General features: G+C 45.2%; 1 protein-coding gene across 1 annotated transcript in view; it reads left to right on the forward strand.

The window, feature by feature from the left end:
• The first annotated feature begins 12218 nt into the window (after positions 1–12218).
• The window catches only part of rnf220b (ring finger protein 220b), a 29731-nt gene continuing 26456 nt past the window's right edge, over positions 12219–15493 (forward strand). Inside the window, exons 1-2 of the mRNA XM_068707120.1 lie at positions 12219–12512; positions 13748–14359. Coding sequence (XP_068563221.1) covers positions 13768–14359 — 592 coding nt within the window. The 5' untranslated portion in view covers positions 12219–12512; positions 13748–13767. The remainder of the gene's footprint in view (positions 12513–13747; positions 14360–15493) is intronic.

The following is a 15493-nucleotide window of genomic DNA, read 5'->3' on the forward strand; positions in this document are numbered from 1 at the left end:
CCTACTCTATCGATGTAAATCACCTTAAAAACTCAGTCAAACGGTAAGCATCGCAAAGTGGATTCAGATCACAATAACCCACTTTGCCAGGCAAAGAAACAACTATGAAAACGGGGCAACATGAGACGCATTGTTACATGTGTTCCCTGCTGAGGCCTGAGGGAAGAAGCCACCTTGATTTTGTGTCTGTGTGTGTATGTGTGTGTGTGTGTGTGTGTGTGTGTGTGTGTGTGTGTGTGTATCTCTCCTACAGCTGCAGAAATACCTCTCATCTCTAGATCACATCACAACATCACAAGCTTCAAGAGAGAGATGAGATGATGATGGTGTCTGCCCACTCGGGTCAGATATTCACCTCTGGAAACTCCTCTCTGTCAGATGGACCAGGTGCAGGAGGTTGAGTTGTGTGAGTGTGTGTGTGTGTGTGTGTGTGTGTGTGTGTGTGTGTGTGTGTGTGTGTGTGTGTGTGTGTGTGTGTGTGTGCAGGTGCATGAGGCAGCAGATGGGAAGATGTGCTTGAGATTACTCTTCCTGATGTAATGGACTGATAGAGGTTAACCGTCTGTGTATGTGTATAGCCAGGTTGAAAATGTCTGTGGATGCATGCACTGTATATGTGCTTAAATGTCTGTGAATGGATGCTTGCATGTGCATGCATATATTTGCATATGTGTGAGTGTGTGTGTGTGTGTGTGTGTGTGTGTGTGTGTGTGTGTGTGTGTGTGTGTGTGTGTGTTGGACAGCAGCCTATATCCCCACTTAGTTTGTGTGTGTCTCCTCAACATGGTGTCCCTTCTGTGATCAGGACAATCCATCAGGCCCTGCCGCTCATTAATCACCAGAGAGACACACACACACACACACACACACACACACACACACAGACACACACACACACACACACACACACACACACACACACCGTTGGGATCAAGGCAGGCAGTGATGAACAGTAGAGTTAGTTTAGTGGAGCACTCACACCTGCACCACAAAGAGCATGTCGGCCCTAGGCGACACGACACGTCCCTGGACAATGAATGTGGCCTCAGAGGGCCTCCTGAAGGCCAAGAAAAAATGCTGCACCTCGTAGATTTTACTTAGATTCTTCCGTTTTAATATCAAGCTTTATTCTTCTTCTATTTCGATGTTTTTTCGAAAGGAAAACTCATAAGAAGTAGCCTGCGATACAAACTCGGGGAATAGAGTGTGGAAGAGCAGGCAGGGATGTTCTAAGGAAATTGTTGCATTATGGGGAGTGTAGGAGCCAGCATTGTTGGAGCTTGACCTATAACAGGGACTAAAAGTCAGAATATCTCACCCTCTGCTGCTTTGATTGTTCTTTGTTTAATGTCTCTCACAATCGCCCCGATGTTATGGACGTGTGATGATAAATCAAACATTCATTGTCAGACTTTAACCACGGTTACATGCTGCATAAAAAAGCTATTTTCTTACTGCTTAAACATAATTGTTACATCCAGCAGATTCCAACAAATCCTCCAAATAAAATGCCGAAATAGCATGATTCTTCTGATCTGATGCTGCTATCGACAGTCAGTGCCTTCTGTTCTTTGATGTGACAACGCTCTGGTTAAGGTTTTGTTAGGTGTAGTCTGGTAAGAAATGGGACATGAAGAGCTTTCTCCTGTGCTAAAGTTCAACGTACTGTTGACCCACCCACCCCAACCTTCTTCCTACATGGCTCTAAATTACTTCCCCCTATGCCTCCAATTGACAATAGTCATACTTTCTGTGCCCATTAGAGGTCTTTCACTTGAATGTAAATATATCTCATTTGTCTAGATTTGCTGGAATGACTGTTGCTGCCGATGCTCTTGGGAGGACAGTCTTAGTGCTCTACATACAAAGTTTCTTGAGGAGACACTTCAATTTGAGTAGGTCACCACTGGATAGTGGATCCCACCATTACAGCCCTGAAGTCCTCTTTGCGTCTGTGCTCGTCTCAAGGCTCCACTCACGGCCTTTTTACTATGGATCATCAGATCAGAGCTGATCAGCCCTCCATAGAACCAGCGTACTGGCTAATTCACTATTGATCCTGGCCCATAGACCAATTTCCACTTGTGTTTGGTTTGGGACTACAGTTTCGGTCACGCTCCGTCTCTCCCTTAGGGGCCAAGGAGGAGCCCCTGCCACTCTCTTATCAGGCAGAGAGCACACACACAAAGAGTGTGTGGGATGGAGAGAGATGGGGAGTGAAAGGCGGGAGAGGAGTGTTAGGAGCTTGCAGAGAAAGGGAGAGAGGTCATTAGTCGATGGTGATGAGTTCCAGAGTTTGAGACAAAGCGGAGAATCACACTGGCTTTGTGCGAGGTCGCAGTGTGTTGTGTAGCCGTGTGACACCAGAGGACTGGCCGACGTTGATTCATTCAGTGAGAATCTTTGTGCCGGGAAAATGTGGATGTGTTCAATCGACAGATAGACAACGCATACAGAGCTGTCCATGGTGCTGAAAAGAGGTTGCATTTTAAAAGACAAGCTTCTTTCCTTCTTTCCTTCTTTCCTTTCATCCAGACACAGTTATTCTAGGAGGTCACTGGTGATGTCTCTTTGTGTGTGATGTGGTGATATGACTGGGGAGATTCATTAGGATTGTGTCACCAAGTAAATGTATGTTGACCTGGGCCACTGACAGACAGACACACTCCCCTGATATGTTGCTACGCACCAATCTTCTGCCCTCACACACACACACACACACACACACACACACACACACACACACACACACACACACACACACACACAGGCTGCTCCAGAGATCAAACCTGTCCACTCCTCACAATCCTCTTTTACCTTCCTCTATCTACTCACCCCTCACTCTCCATTGCTGCTGTCTCCACATTTCTTCCCCAACACCCCATCTACCCACCTCTCACTCTCCTATCCCCTTTCACTCTATCCGCCCCTACCCCTCCCTCCTTTCCTATACCTGTCCCTCTTGCCCCCCCCCCTCTCCGGCTTCCCTCTGTCTCTCTTTTTCTTTCTCCCAGTAACAACATTCCCTGGACTAATTGCAATTCTGTCAGCAGGTAAATGCTTTGTGACCAGTTGCTGACAGTCACGCCAGCCAGCCCCCAGGTTGCCACTGACAGTCATTGTGGGGCAGACAGGACAGCCTCGGCAGCGTTGGCAGTCAGTTAGCAGGCAGTGTATATGGATGTGGCCTCTCAGCTGAATAGTGAGACTCCAACTGTCTGCTAGTGTGTGACACTCCCATTACCCCACCACAGAAAAAGGTAGACAGCCACAGAACAGCTGGATAATGCACTGTCTGACTGACGACACACTCTACCTCTCACACAGTCGGCTTCTCACCTCGTCTCCGGGCCTATGACAACGCCATCTTGATACTGTCAGGTTAGGAGCCAGCCATTGTGACATGTCAGCACTCAACACTGTTGACTCCTGATGTACAATATTAAAGCAAAAGGAGGCCAGGTCGGGGGGAATGGGGATTGAGGACGAATGATGGATTAGAGGAGATACAGGAGTAACAGTCATATTTTTGTACACAATTGCAACACCTGTCACGCTTGAATCCTTTCAGTTACCATCAATCTAAAGCCGATGTGGTACTGTTCTAACTGTGCAGAATGTGTAAACAGGACTTTGAATGTAGAGTAAGCCTTAGCATAGCTCCATGATGACCGGGCTCAGCTAATTAAAGCAGGCTGTTGACAGTTGTCAGCGTGACCCTTAGCACAGCACTCCCCTGGGGGTCCTGTTAGCATGCTAATGCTAATCCCCAGTGACGGAGGACAGGGCAGTGCTGTCCCCTGCAGCCCCTGCCGTTGTGACCACAGGATGTGTCAGGACAGGAACAGTGATGTGCTAACATGGAGACGTCCCCATGTGCATGTCACACATCTGTAATTAGAAAAGAGGCAGGCAACGGGAGAGCTGGAGGGGACAGTTGTCGTGGAGCCACTTGATCTCCGTTCCCGACACGGCTCAGAAAAGAGCAGTCTGTGCCTAAAACAAGCTTACAAAAGAGCAACTGGTTTCACAGGCTTTAATGCGACGATTCGCCTCATGTGAGCACGCGAGGCATGTTTGAAATTTAATGTGCAGATTCAGAGAAAAAAGAGCAAAGCAGGGCTTCACAAAACACGATCACAAATATTACAACTGAGGGGCGGAAAAGCGCTCCTACACCTGTCTGTCAGTCTATTTGTCTGTCTGTCTCTCTCTTCTCCTCTCCAAGGGAAGGTCAAGGACACATGCATATTCATGGCGAAGCCTGGCACAGGATCGATGGCTTTTAATTGTTTTCTCTTGGATGGTGGAGGGACGTGCCAGCGTCTATTGATCTGTTTGAGCAGAGGCCACTCACAGAGCACGACTGAGAGACCTTTACCTGACTGAACACCGATAGACCGTGTGTGTGTGAGTGTGTGCCGATTAGGATTTTGACACACAAAACCACAGGCTGTACGAAAGGGCCTCGGGGGCTTAGAGGTAGATAGACATACACAGAGGTGACACACAACAGCAGAAACAAGGGTTTGCAAGGTGGAGATTTGAATGATGCTGTGGCAAAATTATATTATTTTAATCAAATGTCATAAAACAAACCCACGTGGGTTTTCAAGACACTACATTATGCACACAGCAAAAAAAGAGGGCAGACATATGTGTTAAACATGATTAATCGTACATTTTCCAGTGGTGGAAAGTACATTTATTCAAGTACTGGATTCAAGTACATTTTAGTACTCCACATTTCAGAGTTATAGTTACTATTTACTTTTCTGATGAAGATTTTATGTGACAAAATGAAGCCTTCACGAAAGATAATGGATCGTTAAAGTTCAAATTAGCTTCACAGTGACCAGCTTCACCAGCAGAATGTTTTGTACACATTGTATGCATCAGTATAGTTATGTAAAATGTGTCATGGTTTGTAAAACCAGACAGGAATGCAGACTCTGAAAAGTGCAGATTCAATGAAGATACTTTAATACAGAAAGAAAATCTTACAGGTTCAGGATCAAAGGTAACAGGCAGCAAAAACAAATCGACAATGAAAAAAAGAACTGGGCCGGTATAAATAGGGAGACTAATGAGGAAGTGGGAACAGGTGAGGAGGTCTGGTGACTGCAAGGCTAACGAGGGACAGGTGAAACTAATCAGCGTGGGGCAGACATGCAAAACTTGCGGGAAAACACAGGAAGGTAGGAAAATAAATTAATCTGACTGCTGCTGACATGTTGAATGCATTTGCTTCCTCATAAAACATTTGCAAAGCTGATTCTTTTTAGATGTATTTGTGTTTGCTTGCTAGCACTCTTCCTCTTCACTGGCTTTGTTGGCACATCGCTATGCTTCTTTGCATGTTACTGCCACCATCTGTAGATGAGAGAAACAGTGTGAAACCAAAAGCTGGATGTAATCACCACAGCTGCGAGCTTTGGTCATGTATTGGGTGACAAATGTTCTTAATCAAATAATGTGTTATTCTCAACACTTTTCAGTAAAACTTTTAACAAGATCTTTAAATAAAAAAATTGTATTAAATAATTTCTCTATGCTTTGACTTTAACTCTATTTTAGTAGTGAGAAACCTTTACATCTGACTGTTTACATTGTGAATAACAGACCAATGCGTTCACCTTCCTGTCTCCCAGTCAACCAGATCTTCCCCTCTGCAAAGATTATCCCCTTCAGAGGCATCTTCCCTCTCTTTCATTTATTCTTTTGTAGCTGGTTGAATTTGTCAATTTGAACAGGCAAAGTTGGGAGATTGGTGGCAAGTGGGGAGCAAAGAGGCGGGAGGGGGGTGCATAGCATGGAATAGAGAGGAAAAGAGAGAGGGAGAAAGATAAAAAAAAGATTGTGACAGTCATCCATTTGACCCAGGCTGTTGAGTGAGAGCAGTCTGGCTTGTCAAATCTCTGTGCTAACAGTGAATAGCCATATCTGTGCAGAGCATAGAGGGGTGTCATGCACTATGGTTTCATGGTTCAGGATAAGGCTGGATAAAGCCATTGGCTGGATGACACACAGACAGACACATTTCACTTTCTCTCCAACACCCTGTCTCTCGCTCTCGCTTGCTGTCTCGACTTCCAGAATGAGAAGCGTGAACACTTATTTCAATCAAGTCTGTTTGTGTGGAAACTGACTATCAATGAAAACCCCTGCTGCATTTTAAAGAGAGGAAACAGTTTCTTTCTCACAGATTAAACCTTGTACCCTCCGATTATTGAACAATGAGAGTCTTCCACCCCTGCCCTCCTCCTTCTCCTCCGCTCTCCGCTACACTGTAATATCCCCCTCATACACACACACACACAGGACTTATTACCGGCTCATTAGCCTGAATCATACAAAAATTAGACTCCAGCCGGCTGACAATAGCGCGGTGAACGGGCCTTTTTTCGCTCAGGAGTCAAGGGTTAAGTTACCAATCAAAATAGCCAGGCAGATGTATTGAGACATTTTAATATTGGCCATTGTGGGAGCTCTAAAAAATTTTAATCTCTCTCTGGCACGGCTGCCCCCCAAGGCAACTCAAATAATGGTCTTTAGGAGGGGGGTTGGTGTTCAAAGAATTGATGTACCCTTTGGCATTTGGATAATTGTGTTGGAATTGCTGCCACCTTGAACAGCTTTCAGGCTGAGTGCCCTTTCTTTCATTTTACGTCTTTGCTTACCTGAACCATAGGTTGTTGCTGCTTTCTGTCACTCTCAAATGTTGGATTTCACTTTTTCTTTAACTCCAGCTTCCCCCCTTTTAAATCCCTCAAACCAAGCGGCTTCAGATGGAAATCAGAGAGAGACTGCCCACACTAGGAACCAATATACTGAGAGTGCTAACACAGTCTGTGTCAGCTCTCTGCTACCGTGTCACAGTTAATATAATGTAAACCACCAGAGGGGGCCAATGATGAAGACTAGGCCAGAAGATACGACCTCAGCTCCACCACACTTGTAAGCTCTCAAAATTGTTTTACATGTTTTACATCTGGAAAGCAGATTATTTCTATCTCACCTGTCAGATCTCCCTTCCTTCTCTTTATTTTCTCATAACACATGGTTTGGCCCTCTTCCTCTTCCTCATCCACACCCCTTAACCCCCCTCTCGGTGGTCCTGTCCTCTCCCAGGGTTCAGACTAATGACTAGTGACAGTCCACTGAGGGGAGCGAGCTGTTTGCAGTCAGCAGTGCGTTTGTTGGTAATTATTTTCCAGAGTGTCACATTAGTGTCAGCCTCGTGGCGGTGAGAGAGGAGAGAGGACGGGGGCCCCGACTGGCTGGATGGGTGAGGCGGAGAGGGAGGGGAGGGGAAAGGGTGTGATGTTTGGTGTTTGGTGGCGGGCAGTGTTGTGTTTGTGTGTAGTGGTGGTGGTGGTGGTGGTGGGTTGAGGACACAGGCTGTCACTGCACTTTACTCTTCGCCTCGTGGCTACATGAGACTAAAGATTAAGGTGAGTGGAAGAAAAGGAATTGGTGTCCACTTTTCACTCATGTTTCTGTCCTGAAAATATTTGTCTTAAAGTATAAGTATAAGGCAATACATGTATCCCTCTGACAAGTATTGTCTGTTTAGCCTGCAGTCACAGACCTACATGGTGTGACTGCATATAAGAAGTAGACGTAGTCACCGGGATGTCACCCATTGGTTTGTGCACTAATGTTTTGAAGCCTTGAGTCCAATCAAACGCTGAACAAAACATTTTTAGGCAACTAAAATGTTACAATTAACATATATTAAAAAGTTAAAGTTGAGAGAGGAAAACATGAACAACACCCAAATCGTTCATACAATCAGTTCCACATTCATTGCCTGTTAATATTCTCATGCACATCAAATGTGTCTCAATCCACAGCTGAATATAGTCTCCGATAAACGTATTATTTTCTTCTGGTTGTGTGACGTGAAGACACGGTGGAAGATTGCCTCTGTCACTTTTTGCTCATCACTGAGGGCATGTCAATGCTCACAAGTAAGCGATTAGCCTAGCAAACATGGTGTAAATAATGAACCCAATAATGAACTCACTTTCTCCAACAAATAACGTGATGTTGTACCAACCTACATTTTTTTGGTTTGAGTCTGTAATCTGTGAGGCAAGGGTCATAAGGATCCAAAGAACTACTAAAACGAATTTCTCCTACACAGACATTTATCCACAGGAGAAGAAGACTAAACATTTTGTTAAATGTCCAAATTGTCTGACTCTTCTATTTTAATGTCGTTGGTCAGTCATGGGTCACCTGAAAGCCCACATGCCTTCTAAATTATTCACTTGCGTCTCACAGAAAACCAACAGGGACATTTGTAATGACCGTGTTCAGTGAGTCTTTCAGGCAATGTCAAAGTTTTTTAACTTTACATTTATGACCGGCCTTTAAAGATGTACATCTTCGGTATGAAAAAATAGCTGAGTGCTACAGACAGGAAGACTAACATACTGGTGGTTGTAGTTTCTTCATGGGATTTGTTGACAGCGACAAAAATGTATCCTTTAAGTCACAATATAATTGAGCAGAATGTTTTCTGAAGCGACACAGCATGCAGTGCTTATTCTCCATCCCTGTAGAATATTTTGCCTCTTTTATGACGACTTAACTCCACAGTGTTGATAAAACTGTCTTCAGTTGAGGGAATTTAACTTCAGTGGTACAGAGACTAAGTTGAGTACATGCAAACAATATCGGCCCGCCGACACGGGTGTGCTGTGAATGTGTAAACATACAGGATACTAGTGTGTGTGTGTGTGTGTGTGTGTGTGTGTGTGTGTGTGTGTGTGTGTGTGTGTGTGTGTGTGTGTGTGTTTGGTGAGGGGCAGTCACCAGCCCCCTTGGGAGGAAGCGATCAATGATTGAGACCATAATGCACCTCTCTGTATTCCTCCTCACATTCACGCTCACTGGCTGCTTTGGGGAGCTGTCACACACACACACACACACACACACACACACACACACACACACACACACACACACACACACACACACACACACATACTTCCACTTTCCCTCATACACACACACATTGTCACATGTTCGACAGCTCATCTCTCACACGTTCCCTTCCACTCCATCTTGTAGCTGTCTGGTCGATGGCCTCTCTCTCTGTCTCACTTCCACTGCTCAGTCATTGGCAGACTGCTCTGCTCTGGCGCTGTCTCTCCCTATGTTAATATAGTAGCTAACCTCTCTCTCCATAGCACTGCTACCAGACAGTCTCTATGTTGATATACTGAGGAGAGTGCAGAACTCCACCGCACAACTACTACCCAACCGACTCCAGACAACTGAGCACTCTTCATCTCTACCACTGCTGCTGCCACTGCGAGGCTCCTGCTCGGGCACTCTGTTGTCCTGTACACTTTTTTTTTTTAAAGTCTGCCACATCTCTCTTCGGGTTTTCCAGCAGGCACAATCACTTTTTTTTTTTTGTTTCATTTTGATGCTCTTCTACTTTTGATTAGTGGAAATTGTATGAATTTTGAAAGCAATCTGCTGTAATTGAAGATTGTGAGTCTCACAGCAAAAGGTAATTATCACTAATTGGTCTGTGGAAATGATTACAGCAGTAACTTAGTTTACTCCACGCCCCGAAAACAAGAACTGCGAATGAGAGGAGGAAAGTAAAAAAAAAATGAAGACATGATTATTTACTGTTCACCACTCCAATTACGCATTGTGAAAGTTAAAAGACTCTGCTGATGACCCCTGGCATCTTAATAAAAGAAGTGGAGAACTCTCATCATGTTGATTTAATTTGCCTTTAACTCATCTCTTACTTGTTGGGGATTACAATGACGACAACAGAGACTGAACTGCAAAATTTAAATGATATTAAAATTGCTTGGAAATTATTCAAAACTCAGATCTGTGAGACAGGACAGAGGAATGTGACCACGCTGATGAATAGAACAAAGACACCTAAAGAGACCAGATGGAAGCATAAACAGCATACATTAAGATGTAACGCTCTGTGTGTGTGCATGCGTGTCTGTATGGCAGTCAAGAAGACAAGCCAAGTGACTCACCTCCTGCCAGAAAATGAAGACATACAATTAACATCGTATCCCATCATCCTCAGCTGAGCGGGCAGGCCTGTAATTGGCTGGCTGACCAGCCTGCGTGGCTCCGGGTGGCAATTTATTCTGGGAGCCATGCAGTTTACCCTGGGCGGCTAACGGCCCCTGTGCCATAACCTGGCTGAGGCAGCGGGGACATCATTAACACTTCACTGGGCCTGCAGGACACACACCCATCATCATCCACTATACACCACCCACAGCCACTAGCACAATGGGCCAAATTGGGGGAACAGGGTGGAAATAATAATCAGAATGTCAATGAGCCACTTGTGGTGAGTGTGTTTACTGATCAACTTGCAAATGAAGGTATTTTTGGCATTTTTACAATACCAGTTTCTTAGAAAACCTCAGATTATTAATTTGTAAGGAAACAAAGGTTACCCTTGCCCTGAGCCGACTTTATTTTGAAATTCAGCCCCCATGTTGTCTCAGTCTCATCTAACCCTGGACTGTGAGTTTGTCTGTTTTACAGTGTGTGTGTGGTGGCATGTGGTTGTCTAACCCCAAAACAATGTGTGAGGCTCCCTAAGCGGAGTAATGACCTTGCCTTGTCACAAGGAAGACATGTGTTACGTGCTCCCATATTGGTCCGAGGGCAAGACTGTTACAGAGACCGTCTGGACTCTGGTTTATGTGTCCATATCCAAGGTCTGCATCTGCTGTCTGGCCCTCCGCCTTCTCGCCACCGGCTGTCTTTAGGTGTGAGAGGAAGCAGCTCACATGGGAAGTTCATCTCAGTGATCACTATATGGATGTAAGGTGCAGATGAAGTGCAATATCATGGTTCTCCTCAACGACTTTCAACAAAGTCAATATTTTATGTTTTTTTAAAATCCCAATTATCCAGTTATTTTCAGGCTGAGTTAGCGCGCTGAACCCCACTGATTTACAGCTACAAGCCTCCTCCTTGTGTCTTCTTCTTGGCTGTGATATTCCCAATTCACTCATTTCCTATCTCGGGACTCTTTCTTGCTCTCTGATTGCGCACACACACACACACACACACACACACACACACACACACACACACACACACACACACACACACACACATATGCACGCACACAGGCTCACAGCCAAATGGCTGTTCATTAAAGACAGGGACCTGAGGGGAAGCAATCGTCTGAGAGACGGAAATTGCGTGTCACATTAGATTAGCAGTGTAAAGCCTCTGGATTGGCTCCGGGGAATAAGGAATTATTTCAATTACATTATTTCAAAAAGTCTTTAAGCAATACCAATACCGATAAAAACAAATTAAGAGTGATTTGGGCTGATTTGTGGCGCTCTGAGCTGTGCTTTCTGACATTGTGCTGGAAATCAGATATGAATAATGCAGATATTACGCTGTGTCTAATGTGTTGTAGTTGAAAGCAGATTATCTGTGACAAATAATACCATTGGTTTGCATTGTGTCTCATCAAAAGGGAATGTTCCCGAGTGTCAATCACACATGCTGGAGACTGTACAGGCTCAGTGAGCCACAGAGGAGAGGATAACTCCATCACATGCCATTCACAAGAAAGTAGTGACACACACACACACACACACACACACACACACACACACACACACACACACACACACACACACACACACACACACACACACACACACACACACATACACAGGGAAAGTGATGACATGGGGGGGGGTTAACTTGTATACCTAATGCACTGATTTTAAGCTTTGTCTTATGGAGAAATGTCTTCAGATAGTTGATGTCCTTTCTAATAGATTTGTTTGGTTGTATGTGATCCCCAGATTTGAAAGTGTTTTCAGGTGTAATTCCCATGAAAGTCAAGTATCATTGTCAACTAGTAAGATAATGATCATTATAAGAAAGGATGTATGTTTGTATGAAGAATCCAGATTTGTTTCTATATTTGCAGGTATATGTTCTGGCACCTCTAAGTTGTCTTCTCTTTTCTTTGGCCAAACTGAATACTGTATTTTTTTTTTCTTCTTTTGAATCAATTTCACTCTAACACAAGAGGGCAAGGAATTGAATGTGTCCATCGAGGGGGAGAGAGCAGCGGTGAGGGGGGGCGGGGGACTACAGAGAAAGAGGGCAGGGGAAGAGGGAGAGGGGGGAGAGAGATTGTCACACGGAGCGCATGAAGGAGAGACCAACAGAGACCCGCAGCCAGTCCACTCACTGATTGCTCTGATCCAGCCCAGAGACGCAGCGACTAACACCCCTCTAAACTCCACACATCTCGGCGGCCACTCACTATTCAACACTCGCAACATCTGGAGGAGGACTGGAAAAGCCGACGCTGCCCGCAGCTGCACGTTTTTTTTGTCCTCTCCCCTCTTCTCTTCTCACTTTTCTGCGCGACCGGGAGAGAAAGTGCAGCGTTCTTGAAATTTAGAAGTTGAAAAGAAGGAGAGTTGCTTGACGGCGAAATAAATCTCGCTCTCCACGCGGTAAGTGTCGTCTGATGCTGCGCGATAACGCAAGTGATTACAGCTTAGTTTGCTTTAATTGGTTTAATTGGTTCTTTGATTGCCATGTGTTCTGTCGGCTGTGAAGCTTTGTCGTAGTTTTTTATTTTTTTTGAAGTGAGGGAACTTGTGCGCTTCGGCTGGAAAACTGTTCTCGGGTTAGAAACGAGGTAAAGACTTTTTGAATGCTTCGAATAAAACAGGGTCAAAACTTGACCTTTGCGCTTTTAGATTATGTAAAAAGTCACTGTTTTCAAATTGTTCAGGTAAAGTGTTTTGAGTGGATTTAGTCTGTCACTGAAGCGCGCAAACTTTCATTCTCATTCTGGTTAATTTAACAATTCATTAACTAAAAAAGAAAGTAGTTCACTGAGGAGAATCAGTGCTCTAAGTTAACTTTCTTATTTCGGCCTTTCCCAATAAGTAATTATATTAATTACATTCCAGTTTAAGAAACAGGGAACGAGCTAATTAGTTGATGAAGCTGTTTTTTTCTGCCTTTAATATATTGTTATTTCGTAATATTTTGAATTGGCTGCAATTAATTCAACTCTGTTTATCCTTTGATGTTATTGTGCAGTTCACATTTTAGAACAGAAATGTTAAAACACTTCTATTCCGGGATGCTTTTTCTACTTAAAAAGTCCCACCTCACAATTTATTGTATTGGACAAAAACAGACAATGTATTGATTTACTAAGACAATTCATTTATTACACAGAGAAAAAATGTTTTGTTTTTTTACGTTTTGGAACGATTTCCCAAATTTAATTGCTTATACCTTACTATCAAATTGAGCTTTTAGGCTTTGGTTACGTGTGTTTTATTGTCAATTTATTCCATCGTAATTATTTACAGGCACAGAAGGCCTCCTCCAACACTTTTCTGTTGAAATTAGTCCAAAACTGTAGTTGTAAAAATGCCTCTAGAGTTGCAACTGGGTGTGTTTTTTTGGCATTGAGGATTATAAAGAAATTCCCTGTGAACTTGTAAAAATGATTTCTTCCAAGAGAGGTCAAATTAATTATTACAATCCAGCAATGGTACAAAAAATATTTTTTTCTGTATGTCTTTTTGTATGGAAGAAAAAAAGGATTTAAATATTTAACGATTTATAATTTATTTTCGTGTTCTTGTATGTGTTTGTGTTGTAGCTCAGCTTTTTACACCTCAGCACTCTTCTCTGACTCTGTGTCCTCTCCTCTCCCTCTCCTCAGGACCACCAACAGGGAGGTGAATGGACCTCCACCGCCCCTTCAAGATGGACAGCTCCTCTTACCTGCCAGCTCCACTGGCCTCCCCCGCCCTGATGGTGCTCGCCTCCACTGCCGAGGCCGGCCGAGACGCCTCTGTCCCCTGCCAGGCGCCCAGGCCCTTCGGTGTCCCAGCCTCCGTGGAGAAGGACCTCCACCTCCCTTTCCCCTCGGCCTCTTACACCTTCACCTCCATGTATCAGCGCCAGGGCCCCATGTCAGGCACCTTTCCCTCCCGAGACTTCCCAGCCTCCCTGCTCCACCTGCACCCACAGTTCACACCACCAAACCTGGACTGCTCAACCCTGAGCATGCTCAACCACAGCGGGGTGGGCGCCTTCCGACCCTTCTCCTGCCCGCAAGAGGAGCGGGAGTCAGGGCTTTACCATTCAGCTTTCACCCCTGCCAAGAGGCTGAAAAGCTGCTTCCCGGAGGTGGAGGGGAAGGAGTTTGACTTCGGCTCCCCGGGCGGCTCCCTCAAAGCTGGGGAGGACTCGGGGAGGAAGCTGTTCTCCATGTCCGGCCTGCTGTCTGATGGAGAGGCATCATCGAGCCCGGAGGAGCGCAAAGAGCACTGTGAGTACACACTCGACTCACAGACACATCTATGTACACATCTAAAGCTCACACAGTCACTGATCTCACACCTTTAAAGAATGCAGTGAAACATACCGAGTTTAATTGGCACATCAAACACCTTGCTCACCCTGACATGACATGGCAGGTGAGATTTACATACCCTCTACAGCTGCATCGACTAATGGTGACAAATTGAAAGGAGCCGTTGTGAGTAAAGACGTATCTGAAAATATTTTCCCTTTTGCACTCTAGTCTTTATCGTAGTTGGACAAAGTGTTTACAGCGACTGGCTGTGACTGACTTTGACACAAATAAATTGAATAGTGTCACTTATTCAGCTTAGTGATCATTAGCCACATATGACCATTAGGCCTATTGGAAGTCAGACTTTTCTTGGCGGCTGAGAAACACAAATACATCGGAGCGTGTGGAGGGTTGACACAGGAGGAGTGAGAGTTGGAACGAATGACACCCTGTCAGAGATAACGAGGTGGCAGAGATAGAGGGGAAGGGATGGAGGAGGATAGAGAAAAAGACAGAGGGAGAGAAAGACAGAGAGAGAGAGAGAGAGAGAGAGAGAGAGAGAGATGCGGCGATGCGCCTCAGCCTCAGCTTCCCAACGACAACCCTCAGCTCAATATGGCCGCCCACACCAGCCGTCTGATTTGTTGACAAATGAGTGGGAGAGGTGTCAGTCAATGCGCCGTGGAGGGAGAGCCGCTCCTCATTACTCCCGGGGATAATTGCCCAACGACGCGGGGGCACAACACTCGCCTCAGAGGGAGAGGGGGTGGGGAGAGAGGGAGCCGGAGTCAGGGAGGCAATGCTAGGCATGATGGGAAATCAAACCCCCTCAGTGGCGGTCGCCAAGAGAAGCGCCTGACAGATGAAAGGGACCAGAGAAAGACAGAGAGAGGAGAGAGAGCACCCGGCAGATCAGAGGGGAACACCATTGAAAATAATGACAATGAGAAGGGTGGGGGGTGAGGGGGGGGGGGGGGGGCAGAGATGGAGAGGGGCGAAGGCAGGAGGGGGCGACGCTGATACGCGCTTTCATACATATCACCTAAAGGAAACTTTCATCCCACACATAAAGGGCGGGAGCAGGGACGAGTTGTCTTAAGAAAAGTT

The sequence above is a fragment of the Cebidichthys violaceus genome, unplaced genomic scaffold (genome assembly GCF_023349555.1).
Source record: "Cebidichthys violaceus isolate CVI_PGR_0920_01 unplaced genomic scaffold, fCebVio1.0.p SCAF_13, whole genome shotgun sequence".
In the NCBI taxonomy this organism is placed as follows: Eukaryota; Metazoa; Chordata; class Actinopteri; order Perciformes; family Stichaeidae; genus Cebidichthys; species Cebidichthys violaceus.